Source organism: Toxotes jaculatrix, chromosome 1, assembly GCF_017976425.1.
Source record: "Toxotes jaculatrix isolate fToxJac2 chromosome 1, fToxJac2.pri, whole genome shotgun sequence".
In the NCBI taxonomy this organism is placed as follows: domain Eukaryota; kingdom Metazoa; phylum Chordata; class Actinopteri; family Toxotidae; genus Toxotes; species Toxotes jaculatrix.
The window spans coordinates 25,593,087-25,612,814 of NC_054394.1; the positions used below are offsets into that span (position 1 = coordinate 25,593,087).

Below are 19,728 nucleotides of genomic sequence, written 5' to 3' on the forward strand. Positions count from 1 at the left end.
AACCTCATAGTGCCACAAGCTCCTGTTTATTCACATTTTTAAAAATATATTTAATTTCACTTCTGCTTCCATCATCTCAGTCACTAATTAATATGTTATATCTCATTTGTTTAATCTGTAGAAAAAACAAAAAAGTAAACAACTTCCTGTTCTTAGAGGTTCAAGTGTAGAGTTTTCCAGAGCTTTCTTTGTGCGATTATAGAAAAATAACTGAACAGAATTGTGCATTAATCAGCTGACAATTGTTTGTGCAATTCAAAAGTTTTAAATGATCCACCATGGCTTGCATATTTTCCTCTACCCTCGTGACATTGTGCAGTCCAAGATTGAGGCATGCATTAAAAAGCAAACCTAATGCAGGCTCGGGGCACAGTGAAAGAGTGCTGTTGCAAAGCTGATAGAAGAGGTTAATGAGCTGTGGGTGAACAGAGGAAGCGTCCATCCCACACTAAAGCTCGATGCTCCGCTGGGTCTTCCTACTCCACACACTGAGGCCTCTGTCATCCAGAACTGGCAGACTTACTGTACTCTGCCATTGTTCCTTTACCAGCAAGTCTCATTAGTGGATGTTCATGAATAACCTCCTATTCCCTTTGCAGACACAACCAGGGGTTAACAATGCCTTCATGTAGCACATTAGACATGGCTATACAAGTGTTTTTGTCTCTGGTATCCAGTTAAGTTCTTTGATGTGAAGGAATTCCTGCCAGTTATGTCACCCTGCAAGCCAACAAATAGGCCTTCTTGAACACCCATGCATACAGTATAATTTCCTCCACATTATCAGTCAGACCCATGCTGTGTGGATGTATGCTGAATACTTTTAATTAATTTTGTTACATAAAAAAATAACACGACTCCTTCATTTAAAATGATATCCATGAAAATAGTTCAAAATTCAAGTGTTCAACTATGTATAGTTCATGTAAGTGTTTTTATCTACTTTAATGTTCATGAAATGAACATAATTTTTAAAGGAAATCCATACAAAAATGTTTCAGTATAACATTACATCATTACATTATGTATCAAGCAAGACCCAATGTCCACTACAAGGGACAGCAGATAAAAAAAATAAATAATGTGTTTATTATTAAAAAATTCCATTTTTTTTTTCTTATCAAAAAAGAAAAACTGAAATATCACACGGCCATAAGTATTCAGACCCTTTGCTGTGACCCTCATATATTTAACTCGGGTGCTGTCCATTTCTTCTGATCATCCTTGAGATGGTTCTACACCTTCAATGGAGTCCAGCTGTGTTTGATTATAGTGATTGGACTTGATTAGGAAGGCCACACACCTGTCTATATAGGACCTTACAGCTCACAGTGCATGTTAGAGCAAATGAGAATCATGAGGTCAAAGGAACTGCCTGAAGAGCTCAGAGACAGAATTGTGGCAAGGCACAGATCTGGCCAAGGTTCAAAAAAAATTTCTGCTGCACTTAAGATTCCTAAGAGCACAGTGGCCTCCATAATCCTTAAACAGAAGACGTTTGGGACGACCAGAACCCTTAAAAAAATCACAGGAATATTTTAAAAGACAATTGTGTTTTTCACAGCAGACATTTTCAGTTTTCTTCAGGTGGCCCAGTACGCCATGAAAGTGTGAAAGTGAGCCAGCATGCGCAATACCAGGATACTGAAACGGAAGCAGCTAAATGGTTTTTCAGCAATCCTTAATTTTATTCTTTACACCTGTGTTTTTTTTTTTTTTTTTATACAGTGATGCATCAAAATGTCTACTGTGATGAAGGGTAATTAATCGAGATGGTCAGAGGGCCAGTTTACAAACCTCCTGAAATGGTGTATTAGTGATCCTTAACATGTATCCTTTAGGTGTATTCTAAAAACTCATTTTCCAGACCTCCAATCTTGCCTTTGTAAAATACTGCCCTTACTGGGGGAGGCTATCAATCAGAGGATCAACACTCCCACCTAGTGGCACCAGTAATCTGCTGCTTCCTTACCCAAATGGTTACTTAATGTTCCTTGGCAAATAAGGAAACCTTAAGTAACAGTTAACATACTTTCTCTTCCTCCAGTATTAATCGTTTCTGAATGTTGCCTTATTTGCCTGGTTTCTGGGGATTTGATGGAATATATTTAAAGTCATTTTTGTAACATGTACCATATGTCTATTCAAATTCTATTAGCTAATAAGTTTTAGACACCAATTTAAAAGCAGTGAGTTTAAAATAAAATATTAAAATATATTTATTTTTATTCTGTAAATTGACCTGAAATTGATTACAGGCTCTGAAACGTCTGCACAGAATGAACAAGTTGGCAGAAAATTCCTCTTTTATCTTTGCTCTCATCAAATTTACACAGCAGACAACAAAGTAATTTCTGTCATGACAGGCACTAATATGTTTTAACAAAGGAGGATCTGATGTTATCTGCAGTGCTCACACAGTACCTTTGTAAACAATATCTTGAAAAATGAACTTAGTTTTAGTATATTTCCATTCATGCTTAATTTATCCATAGTGTGCTATTTCAGAAACACTAACATTATACGCTTATCGTATAATTTATACATAACAGATACTTGACTACACTTCAGCGCAGTTGGCTGTGCTATTTTGAGACATTTAATTTTAATTAAGTGAATGAAAGTCATTTTCGTAACATACTTGAACAGACTTTTAACATTTAAATGAAAGAGTAACTTGGGTAAACTGAAGTAATATTTCAAGTATGTCAACATTCAGCATTTAAGTGTATTTTATTTATTATTTTGATTCTATAAATCTGTCTAATATTCATTACAGGCTCTGAAACCTCTGCACAGAATGAACAAGTAGGCAGAAAATTCCTCTTAAGTTTACACAACGGGCAACAAAGTTGCTTCTCTCATGCAATGAAAGATCATAAGGCACAAAATAATAAGTCTACTTGCAAAATGACAGTTAATGGTTTTGGACTTTACAAAGGACTTCTACACATTATAATGCACAGTTTGATAGCTGCAGTGACAGCTTTACTGTTCCTTTTTTTTGGTTAAGTTGTTACATCAGCTTTGGTCAGATGGTCTTCAATGAAAAATAAATTGCTGATAATGTGCACATCTGCACAAAATGTGTTGTAAGTAATAAAACCGCTGACATGTACAAGTTTTCATGACAACAAAACCAACACATTCCAACTTCCTGCTGAGGAAACAATCTGACCATCACATGCCAGACTAAAACAGGACCTGTGACAGAGACAGTTTACAACTAGAATGACATACATCCATTTACGCACTGCTTTTTGTGGACTTTAGAATTTTTGACATGTGGTCCATGAAAAATACAGTTTTGGCTCTCAGCCCACACTGTAGTTTAAAATACATTGAATTAATGTACCCAATGCACCATGCAGTGTTGTCCTGCAAGGTTTGATTTCACAAATACAAATACAACTGATACCTTTTACTTAAAGAAGGTGTTTGAATAAAGCAGCATGTTGTCTGTATTTACAATGGACAAACAGTCCGGTCTAGTTAGAGTGAACTAAACTGGGACAAAGGTCAGCATAATGTAAATAATAGTGATCAGTTCCAATAGTGGGTTGTTAAAACCCAATTACATTTTAGCCTAGCTCATTTGTGGAGATAATTGCTGATTCTTTATTAGAAAGGTGCAAAAAAATTAAATAAATAAAAAGAGATTCCACACATTTTCTCATAATTGTTACTCTTTTTTCTTTTGCATGCACCTTCTAAAGGCTTCTGGAAGTCAGTTTTCATTTGCATTAGTTTACTAGACTACAGCTAAAAGCATTGCACGAAAATGTCAGCATTTACTAAATAAACCTGGGTCAGCATAAACATAATTAATAACAATTTACAAAGACCAACTGTCCATCTGAGCCTGTAGTAAAGAACGTACCATAAGTGAAGGCACAAACTGCGCTTTTTTTTGTAAACAGGAAGCTGTCATACCATTTTAAATGTGTTTCAAATAAAATGTAAACATTAAATATCTGGAGGTGCAGATACACATGACATGACTGAATTAATCACAAGGTGTCGTACACATACATGGCCCTTTGTTTCCAGGGGTTTCCAAAGGTCAGAGACGGTTGTCTTGTTTGCAGGTCCAAAACATGTTTCAAAACATGGCCAGTGATAAATGAAGTGATATGCCACTTCTTTCCCCTGTGCAACAAACGTAACATTGCAGTAAATGGTTCCTCTTTACATAAAATCTCCTTAAAAAGAAATTATATATACTGTATATGTATACACACAAATGTGCTGGACTCCTTCTTTATGAAATGTTTTAAAAGTATATTGTCAGCAATAAAACAACAACAACTGTTGTCATGCTCCCTTTGACAATAAAAACAGAGTTGGATTGGATTGAACAGTGCATCAGTAAACCTATTTCTTCTTTTCTAAAAAAGACAATTTGTCTTTCTGTATAAAGGTCACCCACAAACTTGTGGGAGCTGCAGTGGTTAGCACAAACTGTCCAGGCCACATCTTGACAGGGCTCAGCCCAAAAACGTCAGCGCTGCCATGATGGTGAAGCCCAGCAGGATGAAGAGGACCTTGAGAAGCTGCTTCCCGTGGGAGTTGAGCTCATGTGGCAGGATCTCCAGGAAGGTGATGTAAACAAACGTCCCTGCAGCGAGCCCCTCCAGGACAGCCTGGATTAGTGCTCCGGCTTCTAGCTTAGCCTCCATTATACTGATGCCGATGGCGATGCCTAAAGGTGACATCATGGCGAACACTGCAATGTAAGCGGTCACCCATAATGGACGAACTGCGCTCTGGACCAGCTTCACAGACAGGCTGAACACTATGATGCTCTTGTGGACAAGTATAGCAATGCAGATCTCTAATACCTGGAGAAAACAAAGAGGTTTTATGATAATTTCTGTGTCTTACAATAGTTTTTAGCAATAGCTATAGCATTGTCCAAATTCAGAAGGGAGCCTATTGCAGCATATGGGCAACTTCCTCCATTTTATCATTTAACATGAACAAACCGGCCGATACTGTCAATTTAATTAACACCAAACAGATCCCGTGTGGTCAGATGTTCAGTGTTTGATACACCTTACTCTATGTACTGACCACATCCTGAGCACACTCCTGCATTACTGTAGCAGGGTGAGAAATTCAAAAACAAGATTTTCAGCAGGTGTTAATTTACTCTGTAAGCTGACTCTTTTTCATACAGTAGACTCAGGTCAACTAAATGCATGTTTATCCTGCATTTGATCCACAGGATGAAATGAAATGAAATAAGTTTTTAAGTCCCAGTTTTCAGAATGTACTTGTTTTACCTGAACAATGTCTGCTTTATTATTTTATATCTATTTCATCCTTCTTTCCTTTGTTCTAACATATATTACTCCTCATTGGCATCCTGAATAGCAAAGTAGCTTTCCAGCTGAACACACACACAACACACATGTATATGAGGAAAAGTCCTGAGGGAAAACTGATTGTATTCTGAGACTGCTTAGGCTGTCTTGTGACTGGTAGAAACAGATTTGATTCGCGTGATAGTCACATTCCTTTGCTGTCAAAGCGTCTTGAAGCTATAAACTAAAACCTACACTAGATATGTGAGACTGCTGTGAACATGATTCCAACTTCATTTGAACAGCACTTCCTTAAGACTAAATGTTTTAGCATGAAATGACATGTCTGTTATGACAGTAGGACAGAGAGGACTGAAGCTTTAGATGTTTTTATGGATGTGGATGAAACCTAGTGAAAATGGATAAGTAAGAATTACTGAGCTTGTGGTTTTCTTTAATGGAAACAGTTTTTTTTCTGCACTCACAAAGTAATCAACTTTGTTAAAATCATGAATGTTTTGTGCTTCATTTGAGTTACTTCAGCTAGTAGACGTGGTGTCATGATTTTGGTTATCTATTTCATTTTTTTAAGTGTGGGGAAAAAAGAAAGTGGATAAAACAACAAATGATACACTCTGGAACTTTGAACAAACTTTAATATCAGGTGAAGTACATTCTTTCTTCTTACCTTTGAATCAGTGTTCTGAAGGCCGATAGCAAGACCTTCAAAAACCGAATGGAGCGAAAGTGAGAGGAAGAGCATGAAGGATCGAAAAGGGGAGTGAGCCTGAAAGTCAACATGGACGTGGTGGCCGCTGCTCTCCAGATCCGGGCTTGTTCCATGGACGTGCCCGTGCCCATTTGTGTTGTCCGTTATAAGGGGTGCCCTCTCCTCCTGAGCCCCTCCCATCTCCCGGCAGTTCAGGACAATCTTCTCCAGTATGAGGACCATAAAGAAGCCGGCAGCCATGATGAACTCTGGAAGAGGAAAGCTGGTCTGTTTCAGACCCATAAGGAGTTTAAACAGTTTGCAGCTTAAGTCTGGTAAAGTCAAGAATTAGTGAACAGAGATTTAAACAGACTCCAGAACAGTATTTCGATAAAGGCTTTTTCTGTTTTATATCATTATGAACTGAACATTTTCAGGTTTTGGATTTGACATTTTATAGACTAGATGCTTAATAAAAGAATACTGACAAATAGATTTCCAGTAAAATCAATTATTAGACCCACGTGTGTATATAACATGTAAGGATTTTGTCCCAATCAGTCCATACTTGGTCGTACCTCCACTTTGCGAGCATCCATCTCAGTGCTTATGTCTGACAGATAATCTGGAATGATGTCGAGCAGACATGCAGCCAGGAAAACCCCACCGGCAAAACAGCTGATCAGGCTCAGAACTGTGCGGTGGGTTTCTGTGAATGGAAAGATGAAACATTTCTTACATTTCAACATGAGCTTACCCACAATGGAAAAATTACTACAGAAAAAAAAAAAGAAAAAAATAACTAGAGTAAATAAAGCACATTTTCTCATTTTTGCCACAGTTAGCTGTTCTTCTGATTTTGTGCAAAATCTGTTAGTGAATTATGAATCTCTGTGTGAATTAAGGGGGAACTTCTGATCATCAACCGGTGAAACAAAAGCCATTATTATTTAATTAGCCTATAAATGAAGGATTGATAGTTCATGTCTGGCACGACACTCCAGATAAAACCATCACCTGTTCCTCCTGCCAAAATTAAAATAATCGTTGGGATATCATGTGACACATCATGGGAAATCAAAATGACTCAGCACAGCACAAACATGCACACACATGTAATGGGGGGAAGTGATGCTTTCACTTCTATTTTGCTGACAGCATGTGACTATATGTTGAAAAGGCTTTGGGCTTCAGGCTTCATCCCTATCAGGTGACTCCAGTGCAGGGTTGAGAGGAAGGTTTATTAATGGTAGTAAAGGACTTACACATTACATTTTTAGGTTGACATAAATGACTGTAACAATGTAATGATGCAAGATTTATTAAATGCTGTCAGACCATCGTTTACCATTTGAAAATGCCATCAGAAAATATAACATTAGAACATTTCCGGAAGAGTCAATTTTTTTTTTTTTTATAACGTTGGTTGGCGTATGATCAATGACTGAACCCGCCCTATTATTAACCATTTTTACCAGTAACCTCAGCAACTGTTACCACATCGGTACTAGTTTCTAAGCCACAATTGATAAAATCAGCGGATGTTTGTTGCCTCCACACAGTTATCTACACTTAAAACATGTGATCCAGTCAGACAGACAGCCGGTGAAACCACTAAGACCCAGCAGAAGTAGACACTCTAACGCGAGGGTATTTCACCCAAACTTCATTTAAACTTCTGTCAATTTAAGGTTGCCTTGTTTATCTACAAAAGGTAACACATCGTACAATAGGAATGAAAACTGCCAAATTAATGAGTGACTTTCCTTTGTTAGTTTGGCATCGGTGTAATACAACAACAAGAAATCCAAACAAAATAAAATGCTTAAACTGTTCGTCACGATCCACGTTGTTTATCTGAGATTGAAAACAATTTTAACGACCCCTCTTCTTTGAGAGATTACTAAAACAGTGACACAAGCTGTCTTCATGTACACCAATACTAACGTTAACACTTGCTTATATAAGTTGTATATGTTATTTTAACGTTTACCAACCTGTCCCGTTTGTGTGTCTGAACCATTTGACCCGAGCAGGGATAAATCCAAAAAGAAGAGTTAAGAGCAATAAACCGACCAGAGCGCCTATTTTCACCTGGAGCAGGTAATCCATTTCGTAGCATAAACTGTCAGTTCAAGACTGAGATATGCTTCCTAACTGGGGTATCATTAGATTAACTATGAAGCTTGCTAACGTACTCAAACATAAGATTATCACTGAGACCAGCGAACACAATCATGTTGTTATTCGGAAAGTGGTCCTGCCTTCGCTACGGTGGCCGAGAAGGGTGAAAAATAGCGTCACAGCGAATAACAACAAACAGCAACAAAACAGCTCCACATGGCATCTCCTTACTAGCCTACTTGTAATAATTGTAATAACAAAACATAAACATGCATGTAAAAGGGAATACTGCCATTTACTTGTCACATATAAAAAGGCTTTTTTGATGTGATGAGAAGAGTTCAAGGGCAAAGATTTGTTCTTGGGGCCCTACTTACCCCTGCTATACATGAAGGTGTAACTATTTCCCTGTACTAACCGGTACTCTAGAGCTGAAAATGATTATTTAATAAATCAGTGGACAGAAAATTAAATCAACTGGCAACAATTTTGACAACTAACAATATAACTAACCTGATATTAAGTCCATACTTTCATGAATCTAGTTTCCTTGTTGCTGTACTAATTTATTTTTACTATATGCTTGGTGTAATTCTTGTTTATGGTGTCATATCTTGTGTAACAAATTATTTTTGTGTACCAATTATCTTATCAACAACATCCCATAGTTAAATCGTGCAAATAAACATTTTAAAAAGTAAAAAATATAATTAACTAAAATACAAATACGTAAAAAAAAAACAAAACCCAAAAACCCAATAAACAAAAAAAAAAAAAAAAAAATCAATAGTGAACTACAGTTAAAGTCAAAAACTGACCAGCAGATGGCACCCTATTACAAAAGTTCACGAACCGCTTTCCCCACTACACGAAGACGAGCACGAGTTGATGACGACACTTTCATGCGCCGGAAATATTAACCCTCTCAGAAATCCCCAAATGCTGATGTGTTACAAGAAATTTAAGCACAAGCAGACTCATTCCTTAGTTTTTTTCTTTTTGACGCAGTAATCACAATAACGGAGAGCAGCGGCTGTGGGTCAGACTGAGGTCGATGTGAAAGAAGACGCAGCGGCAGAGAGATCAGCAGCACCGGCTCGGAAATCGAATGGCGGTGAGAGAACCAGACACATGCAGCTGCAGCAGCGACACAGGCAACAACACCCGATTCATTCACCTGTACACTCACTTCACCTGTTTACCTCAGGTGAAACCACCGCACCACGGGCTGCAGGAAGAGCTGGACATTGGTCTGTGGAGCTGAAAATATAGCCCTTCCTCTCCACACAGAATATTTCACAAAGCTGAGTCACAGATACAATAAGTCATAAGGGTGCACATAATAACCAAAAGCAGGTTTGATCACATTACCTTTGTAAATAAAACGTAAGACTTTTTAAGGCTTTAGAAGGTATTTAAAAGTCTTAAATTTTACTTACAAAGGACTTGAATATTTATCCTGAAGCCCACTGTCGAATTTAGGAAAAGCTTAAATTAAATTGGTGTTTTTTAATTGCTTTATTCCTCCATTAAATTTATGCTACCTGACTGCACCAAGGTAACACTAATTGATTCATTATATCACTAGGAATTGTTGTCATATACAACTGGAATGTACAAAGAAAAACATGACAAATGGGATAGAAATGTAAACAAATTAATGTACTTTTCCAGGTTTTAAATGTTATTCTGTAGTGTTAAAAAGGTCTTCATTTTAAATAGGTTCACCCTTCAGAAACCATCAAAGTCCTATCCATGAGCCTGGTCTCTTAATAACTTAATTAGATTGATTTGATTTGATTTGATTTCCAAGTTCATGTGAATGAACAGTTATTTTTAGGTTTTATTTCTGATCAGCTGTAAATCTTATATTAATAAAACTTAGGATTCGTGGACACATAAAATTCACAAATTTTCAGGTTTGCAGATTAAGTTAGTTCCTAGTTATTACGACTAAGGAGAAACCCTAAAAGATGAATGTTAGATATTAAATTACATTTACTGCCTTCAGAAAGCAGGAGGTCTGGCCAAATACCATAAAAAGGGCCTGTCTGAAAAGCATAGCCTGCACTGATTGGCTGATATGGCTGAAAAACAGCCTGATATCTCTGAAACTCCTCTCTGTGTTTTCCAACAGCCCAAAGGGAAAGTTGGCACAAAGGGAAAGAAGCAGATCTATGAGGAGAACGAGGCGACTCTGAAGTTCTACACAAGAGTCATCCTAGGAGCTAATGTAAGAACCTCAGTGTTGTTTTTGTGTTGTTTCAGTTAAATGTCTAAATGTCAGAGAGATGGACACTGCAGTGCTCTGGATCAAGGCTTGTTCATTGCTTTGTCAATGTTTGTCAGCTCTTCAGTCTATACTTGTTCCAGCTGCAGATGATCCATGCAGCCAGGTTGCCTTTGTTGTTTCACTTTGAAGTCAGTCGTGAATCTGTCCTTTGCCGTTACAGTGAATTAAGTGCCTGAAAAATCTAAGTATTTCATCATTTTTGATGCAAAACTCCTGTGAGTCCAAAATGACCATAATTCAGCCCTTTTCATTTGTTTGCATCAACGCCTGCAATGGTCTACTTTTACCTGAGATATTAAACACATCGATACTTTTGTGTCAATCATATAGAAACATCTTTGACAGATTATAATGTAGGGATGCAACTAACAATTATTTTCATATTGGTTAATATGCTGAGTATTTTCTTGACTAATCAAGGAATTTTTAGTCTGAAATGTTAAAAAATAAATGAAATGGTTGAGGACCCCATTTCAAATATCCTGCTCATCTCCACAGGCGATATATGCTGCCGTTAATTTTTTGGTTTTCTACAGTTCGTCCACATTTTGGACATGGGTGAGTGTATTTGATTAAGAGAATTAAAATCTTCATATCCACAAATCTTATGTCATTTCTTGTAACACTGCTCTCATCCTGGCCCTAAACCTTGTATGCCTCCTGTAGCTGCTGCTTGTGTTTGCACTAGCAGTGTATTTTGGGAGTTACCGCTCCATGTCTGCAATGGCCAAGCCAGTGTTTGCTGAGGATGGAAGTCTCCTGGATGGAGGAATAGACTTAAACATGGAGCAGGGAATGGCAGAGTAAGTAATCCCCAAAATGCAAATGGCATTCAAATTTATTAGCATGAGGAATTTATCATGTACATACACTATGTCAACAACATAATTATGTGGGAAAATTTGACATACTTTTTGAAATACTTACACTAAAGTGTGAGGAAACTTCAAAAATAGCATCAAGTATCAGGATGTTTCTAGATGCTGAAAATGCTTACTGTCCATTTTTTAAGGTGGTTTGCCTGGGAAAGAAAAATGCATTTTCAGTTTGCATACAGTAGACGTATTGATGAGGTCGCCTTCAAATGTTGCCTGATAATTTGGTATTTGGTTTGTGCATGAATAACATAGAAGTTTTGCTGTTCTGCTGGATTTACAGAAGGCACAAATTCCATTGTAATTAGAACATTATTGGTTAATATAAAAGCATATAAATAAATAGCAGTAACATCATTTTTTTTGTCTGGTTGAAGAACCCCTGAACTCGCTTGATTTGAATGAAACTAAACCTTTACCCTTGATGAAGAGCACAAAGTTTCTCTGTGTGCATCAGTGATAATTTGTCTGTGTGTTCTGGTTTTAGGCACCTGAAGGATGTCATCCTGCTCACAGCCATAGTACAAGTGCTCAGCACAATCTCCTCTTATTTCTGGTATCTTTGGCTGCTGGTAAGAGATTTTGTGGACAATGTTCTGTGTCCACGTCCTGTGAGACAGCTCCTATTTTTCTGCCTGATTCCTTTTCAGTTTTTTGCTCTCCTCATGTCTAATAATTTTGATCTTGTGTGTGTGTGTGTGTTAGGCCCCGGCCCGAGCCCTCCACCTTCTGTGGGTGAACTTTTTGGGCCCCTGGTTTATGGCAGAAAGCCCATCAGCACCAGAAGAAGTGAATGAGAAGAAGCAGAGAAGACAAGAGCGCAGACAGATGAAGAGATTCTGATGCTGCAGCGCAGATGAAGCAGTATTTTTATACACAGAATCTAATATACAGATAGTGAGGAACTCATAAGTTATTCAGGAAGAAATTTTGTTATTGAATTAAACTCAATCCAAATCTGATACTGTGGAATCTTGTTTTCCATGTTTATTTTCTTCCTGCTTTCTCCTGTAATTCATTTTCCCCCTAAATTATGAAATGAAATGTTCCCTATTTAGATAATGTCACGGTCCAAATATCATTTTTCCTCATGCAGAGATTTAAGAGCTTTGTTGTTGCACAATCCTGTCACACTGCCCCCTGCAGATTTCCTTTTCACCCCAAATACCACCGTCCAATGGCGAAAATGAGTACTAACTAAATCTGCTCTGCCACTTTTTTCATGGAACGTCTTTTATTTTTGTTTTATTTTAATTTTCAAAAAGTCCCTGATGTAACACAATTTATCAGTGACCTGTCATTATAGAGAGATTTTGTTTGTGAGCTATTAAGTCTCATAAAATCAAATGGTTATAAATCAAGTTTTAACAGGAAAATGGGAACAGTTTTGCAATAAAAATCTTCCTCCAGTGTGTGGAGTTTATCATAATATCTGTTTCCAGAAGAGTTTTTTTTTTTTTTTTTTTTCAGTTTTCAGGCTCTCTGTGTCTTCTGTTTTTCTTGCCTTCAGTCATGACTTAAAGTACTGAGCAATTATTTTCAGTTTTCTTGGGAAGCTAAAATTTGCTTTTGGTGCCTTATTAAATATATTTGAGCATAAGAAACAATCGTTTTGTAAAATGGCTGAGTCCAGCTGAAAGGTTGTCTAATGTGCTGTTAGGGGTTATAATGTGATGGACATTTTAGCCTTCTCAGTCAAAAGTTGGAATGTTTGCCAAAATAATGGCCTTGATGGTTCACAATGGAGTTATCAGTAGTTCCATTTCATAGTCCATAGTTAATTTGTTGCTCAGTATATCAATCTGAATTAATTTTTTTGCTTTCTAAATCTTTGGTGATCATTTTTACCTTTGACATTCCATCTGTTTTTATTTTTCTAACATCTCTATTCATGTGTAACTAATTATTCAAAAAAACATCTTTTTGGTTTGGCAGTATTCAAGTGGGCCACACGTCCAAATAGAAACAAATAGTTTTGTCAACAGACATTTGAAGTGGTTTATGCATTTGTTGGAAGGGAATTAAAGAACCTTCCTGACATCCGGTTTCCCTGTCATTACTTCTGCAAGAAATGTATGAAAAGCAGGCAGGATTAACTGTAATCTCAGGATATTATGCTCAGAGCTTTTAGTGGTGTAAAGCTGTATGTTACTTTATTCCACTTTAGGGCTACACCTGACTTTAATTTTGATTGCTGATTACTGATTAATCCATTTCTTGTTTTAGTTTGTGAGATGTCAGAAAATATGTGAAAAAAGGGCTGTAATGTCCTTTTTTTTGTCCGAGTAACAGTCCAATCAGACAGAAAGTTATCATTAATCTGATTCTTTCAAAAGAATATGTTTGGGTTTCCTGTCAATATTTGAATGTGCACCTAAGTCCCAGTTACCATACAGATGAGAGCACTGCAGCCTCCTGAATGACGGGGAATCTTTAGGCTTTAGAGGACAGCAAGCAGCACAATTTTAAATACATTGTGAAATGTGGATGGATTATGTCAAACTAATTAATTAAGGAGAACATGACTTGAAAGTGAGTGGCTGCTGCATTTCAGACATCATCACCTGCCTCTTTCCAATGACTCTTGAAACTGCGCACATATTTGAGATTAGAGATTTAAGATTGCAGCTGACAAATCAGTGGACAGATGACAGTTTAATCCCCAAATACTGAAGAAATGTCAACCACATGGTGCACAGCTACATTTAACGTTTCTGTTTCCATCCGGTGAGTTGAGCCTTGTCCTCAGGCAAAAATGTTGTTTATTATCAAGTCTGCTAAGTGACTTTATACAGTCTATCCAAGTGTTGACAAAGTGTATTCAGTGATTATGTTCATGCTCAGACTCCAAAGAGACTGAGTGGGCTGGCAAAGCCCAGATCTGCTCCCAATGTAATTACAGATTTCTCATTATTGTTCCATCCATGCTTACCCAACTCAACAAGCTACAACCTGCAGTCTTCAGGTTTGAAGGGGAATCTCTGCGATGGTGTGAATCCTGTTAAAAGGGAACAAAACAGCAAGGCGACTACAAAGTTTGCCTTAATATAATACATACAGGAATTTAACCAGCTCTTTTGTACCTAGCTTTATACTTTTCCTAAAACATCAACATCCTCACAAGCTTTTTCAAAATGACTGCTTTTACTTCGCCTGCCCTCCTTCATTCCAGCCCTGTGGTCCTATACTGTCTCTATTATAGGGTTATAAACAAAGTAACCAAAATTAGAGCAGCACGGCATCCAGTTGTCAGGGCCAATCCCAGATGTGGGCTTTGAGAGGGACCATGTTGCAGTGTAATTTAGCAGTGGGGCCACTCACTCGCACGTAACCCCACCCCCTCAAAACTCACATATGTACTTTGTGTTTTCTGACTGTTGTGTTTTCCATCAGAAGATGTGCAGAATCCTCAGTGAAAGCTTTGAAACATCCACCCGAGACTGAAAACTTGTCCGGTCTAACAATGGACATGTGATTGTCCTTTTATTTTCTGAGCTTTTTCATATGCAAACTCTTTTTACCTTGTCTTCATAACATGAAATTGTCTTGCTTCAGAGAAGTGTCTCTGAAAATAACTTGCTGCATGTGAGAGTCCCTGTCTAGGCTGCTGATTTAAGACAGAGAGAAAAGAAAAGAGTGGGAGAGTGAGGTTCTTGTTTATCATGGCAGTAAAAAAGGGTTCATCCCTGACAAGATGAAATAAGGGAGTTGAAGCTACGTTCCATTTTCCAGGCTTTGTGAGTAATTTGAATGCTATGAAAAGAGAACAGTGTAAAACCCATTATAACTGTGAGAGTAAAATAAAAAAGTTAACAAAAATCATCTAACCTGAGATAAAAAAGAAAGGAGTCAGCATGATAGGCAGACAGGAATGAAGCCTTTTGTCTCATTGGCTCCGACAGAACATGGCCTTCACATTTTAGATCCCTTTAGACTCACAGTGCCAGACAAAACAGGAAATTGGGGGGCATTTGGGCAACAGTCAAGCCTTTGACCCTTGAACTGCAGCACTCCCTGTCTTTGAAGTAAAGAGAGTGAATCACAAGCAATTACATGCGATGCAGAGTGTGTTCCCTTGAACATTCAGCCTCCACTGTGTAAACAGAATCAGAGCCCTCTGAGTGTGTTTGGCAGAACGCTGGGTGTAGTCCTCTTCAAGTTCATCATCTCTACTCTGTTTCGACCTTGTTTTGACTCTGGACTAAACTGACCCAAGCACTGTGTACAGTTTTGGTTTTAGTGAAGGAGTGGCCAGTGTCAGTACAGGACACCAATTTTTCATTAGAATTTCTTTTTTTTCTTTCTTTTTTTTTTTTTAAAAGAACGAATAAAGCAAGACCCAGCCACTCTGGGTTTCTGTCTCATCATGATTTCTTTTGCTACTAACACATAAGCATCGCTATTTCCAGCATGATCCTTTAGCTTAAAGATGACACCAGCCAGGGAGCTTTCACAGCTCCCACCATAGCCTTAAAAGGAAGCTGTGTGTGTGTGTGTGTGTGTGTGTGTGTGTGTGTGTGTGTGTGTGTGTGTGTGTGTGTGTGTGTGTGTGTGTGTGTGTGTGTGTGTGTGTGTGAGTGAGTGTCTGAAAGCATCTTGAGCACTAGACTTGGTGGCAAATACTCCACCTTCCTCAGAGATTGTCACCTCTGTTTAACATCTCGCTCTGTCCACTGCCAGCCTGTCATCTGCTCCTGTTTGTCACCAACTGCAAACTGAAGACAGATGTGACAAATCAATGAAACCATGGAGGAAATGTCTCATCAGTTAATGCGGCGCAGCCATTAGCAGATTCATTTAAAGGTAACGGTATATTTCAAAGCATTCATAAATGCTCTTGAGTGTTTTTTATTGGATCATGCACTGCTCTTGAAATATTGGACAATAACATATTTAATGATGAATGAGAAGTCTGCATATAACCCCCCCCCCCCCCCCCCCCCCATCTATGCTGTTGTCTGCATTACAGTGAAGTTCAAGGATGGATGGCCAACTGCATATTCAGCATATTCGACACAATAATAGTTTTCCAGGCCTCGAGGTGGAGAACTATGTGGAGCAGCTTGAGCTTCGACTGGTAAGACAGACCTATGGACCAGACGAGAGAGTGTGCGGGAAGAGACTAAGACCAAACGTGTACAAGAATACTTACATTTTCATGTTGCCTCTTTACTCCACCCTTCTTCCCATATGTGAAATAAGTGTCTTTTAGTTGTATTCACACAGTTTAGAATGAGTGGATTGTTTATGGTGAACAAAATCTTCAAGATTTACATCATTATTAAGCAGAGCTGATCAAAGTTTCAGGTAAAATACGTGGACTGTGTTCCATATTAATGTCATATTCTGGCAAGCTTATTGTTAGGTTTGACAGTTGGTTTAGTTATACACACAACGGACACGCCTGGCAGTTAATAAGTGCAACCTGTTTTAATTTAGTTAAGCATGAAACTCCTCTTAGTAAACACTTAATGTTAGAACTGTAAGTTTGGACTTACAAAGAGCTGATTCAACTGGCTCCAGATTCTGACATGGGTGAGGAATGCTTTCAAATATTTTCATAGTGCTATGAAAACAAAGATAAAGATACAACAAGAATATTATAACAAAAATATCATGCAAAGCCTGGTTTCCTGGACACCCTCCCAGCCTACATATAACAACCTAATCTCATGGCTGTTCATGCAATAGTCATAAAATTGCATCTATTGATTACTGTACATGGACACAAATTTTACATTTTATTTACTAGAAATACAAATCTTAGAAGTTGATCCAGAGCTCAGGCAACAGTGCCAACCTAGACTCTGAAACTAGGAAAATCATGAGCATCATGACTGAAATGTCCTGAGGATCTCAATGTTTGTTTAACTCTTCAATCTGAGTTCAGCTTTGTTAAGTTGCCTCTATTAAGTTACCCACTGTACGCTGCCAAATCCTCAATTTGAAGGTTATGAACTTGAAGGCATAAAAGTCCTGTTTTGTACCTTTAAATGTGTTGGCTAACGCAACCCATTGCAGCTGCCATCTCATGAGGAAATACTTCACTGTCAGAGCCTGCAAAAATTAGCTTCACGTTATTCTTGATTTGGAGAAACATCATCTGCATGCAACGCTTCATTTGTGGATGCATGCATCTGAGGTGCTTCAAGGACAGACTAACAAATCAGCAAGGACGCAGAAATGTCAAGTTAATGATGAACATTTTGCTCTGGAGCTAAATCGATCATAAATAATTCATGGTACACCGAGGAATGTGTGTTGAGTTTGTAATAACTTGTATGCACAGTCTCAAGTTTTTCTCCAAATGAAGTTTTGTGATGCTACATAGTTCATACTGTAGCAAATGTCTTGAATGAACCATGTACTTGCTGTGTCTCACACCTTGAACATGCAATTTCTTTTAGAAAAGCCCATCATGAAAAATAATTTCTTGTTTGTTTGTTTTTCCTGAAATACTTACCAGTAGTCTTCAGTAGAGTCTGAAGACCCACCCACAACAGGACTTTTGGCCACAGAAAAAAACAAAAACTTGATTACAAAATATTTGCTTAAAAAAAAGCACACAACAGGGAAAAGCACTGGTGATGTTGGGTTAAGGCGCCAACCCTGAAACACAACATCCCTATTTGAATCTGACTGTCCACCTTTGTCGCTTCTTGTCATGTCTCTACGGTAATCTTGCAAATTAATTCATAAAATGTCACAAAAAATGCTTTAAAAAAGAGGCACCAAACAAAGCATTGACTACCCTGCAGCTTATATTAATCACAGGATCCAGAGATCTGACGGACCCTGTCATTTGTCACATTTCAAACACGTATTCTTCCTTGACCTCAGTGAGGATCAGTGACTGATGCCAAGTTGTGATAACAACTAAAGCAGGCCACATCAGTTCTCGCTCCATTCATTATTTTGCTTGGATATTTGTACTTTCATTTTTTTTTAAATTAAATAAAAGGTCTTCCGTGAGTGACCACAACAATTAATTGTGGCAGTGGCGCCACTGTCTGCATGACTCCAGCTGAACCAGGACCAGCGAGGGACAGGCTCCATCACACTGAGCTCCCTTCCTCTTCCTTTGTTTTCGTCCTGTTTCCTTCCTCGTTTTCTTAGATACTGTTGCCTCAGATGGAAGTCTAAACAAAATACAATACTGTGAAAATAAACAAATGCACAAATATCAGGTCAGACAACCTTGGCCTTTACTAAAACCAGACCCAGTTTTATGAGGATCCCAGGACAGGGATTTGGTATGATTCTGATACTTGCCCAAAGAGCTACAATATGGATTGTCAAGAATGTTATATGAATCTTGTATGAATCTCGTTTGTGACTCTGTTGCAGCACAAAACATAAGTATTTTTTGATGTTGCACATGTTTATAAAACTAAAGTGAGCATGCTGATTCAAAAAGAAACAAGATGCTATCAGCAAGAGTACTGCAGAGGTCTTAGACAACTCTTCAGTTTTGAAGAAGAGAAAGAAGAGGAAGAATAACTGAAGAGGCCTCTTGGATGAGAGGTGAAATGTCCTCAAGAGCTACAACCAAGTCCAGTTGACCTTGATTCAAATCTTATTGGAGTGCTGCAGAACATATTTCTACCTGCATGGTCATTTTTGTGTTTACCTCAGTTTTAGACCAATAGAGTTCAGCTCAACATCAGATTTTAAATCCTGGGCTCATGTAATCTTCTGTTGGCATGGGGAAATAGGATGCATGTGATGCTGCTGCCTCTGATGATAATTGGCACGAAGGGCAAATTGTCTGTGACACATAGCATGTAATTATAATGTTCTGTGTGAGTTCTCCCGAGGACCTGTACCGCATGTTCTCCCAGTTTCTCTTTAGTTATAACTACTGAATAAAAGCCAAAAATGAAACCCAAAATACTCAACATGTGAGTCTGCTTTAGTGCACATAAATACAACAGGTCATCATAAGATTCCACGTAAATATTCTTACATTTTTCTTTGAACATACAGCTGTTGATGCAGCATCCATCAACCTGGACAGCTGGTTAACTTGGCTAATGCTCGTGTTAACATTAATGAGGTTTGAAACACTTCTTTATGCAGCTCTTGTTTCTGACATTGTGTTACGGCCATCACCCTTTTCCACCATTTCAAACCCATCCATCCCCACCCACCTCATGCTATTAGACATATAATGGAAGCCTAGATTAATGGTTAATTTCCAGGAAACCCTTATGTTCTGTCATAAAGTGCTTTCCATTAATTAGTGACTCTGTTTCTCAGAAAGGAGGGGGAGAGGAGAAGAGTGATTAATGAGCTAACTACAGTGCAGCCAGCAGCTTTCCTAGCCCCAGTGGTGAGCGTGAGAGTTGGACCCGCAAACAGAGAGAAAGAAAATAAATACGTGGCCCTTGAAAAAAAAAAATGTGCATGGAAATTCATTGA

General features: G+C 38.1%; 2 protein-coding genes across 2 annotated transcripts; one reads left to right on the top strand and one right to left on the bottom strand.

Annotated features, from left to right (window-relative positions):
- Window positions 1–2,911: 2,911 nt before the first annotated feature.
- Window positions 2,912–8,262, bottom strand: slc39a1 (solute carrier family 39 member 1). Its single transcript, XM_041044435.1, has 4 exons — window positions 8,013–8,262; window positions 6,594–6,724; window positions 5,995–6,303; window positions 2,912–4,841 (listed from the first exon to the last, which is right to left on the bottom strand). Exons 1-4 carry the CDS (start codon window positions 8,125–8,127, stop codon window positions 4,488–4,490), a joined length of 909 nt encoding a protein of 302 aa, XP_040900369.1. The 5' UTR covers window positions 8,128–8,262; the 3' UTR covers window positions 2,912–4,487.
- Window positions 8,263–9,051: 789 nt separating this feature from the next.
- tmem208 (transmembrane protein 208) lies at window positions 9,052–12,736 on the top strand. Its single transcript, XM_041067139.1, has 6 exons — window positions 9,052–9,253; window positions 10,277–10,372; window positions 10,931–10,990; window positions 11,099–11,235; window positions 11,795–11,879; window positions 12,013–12,736. Exons 1-6 carry the CDS (start codon window positions 9,248–9,250, stop codon window positions 12,148–12,150), a joined length of 522 nt encoding a protein of 173 aa, XP_040923073.1. The 5' UTR covers window positions 9,052–9,247; the 3' UTR covers window positions 12,151–12,736.
- Window positions 12,737–19,728: the final 6,992 nt, after the last annotated feature.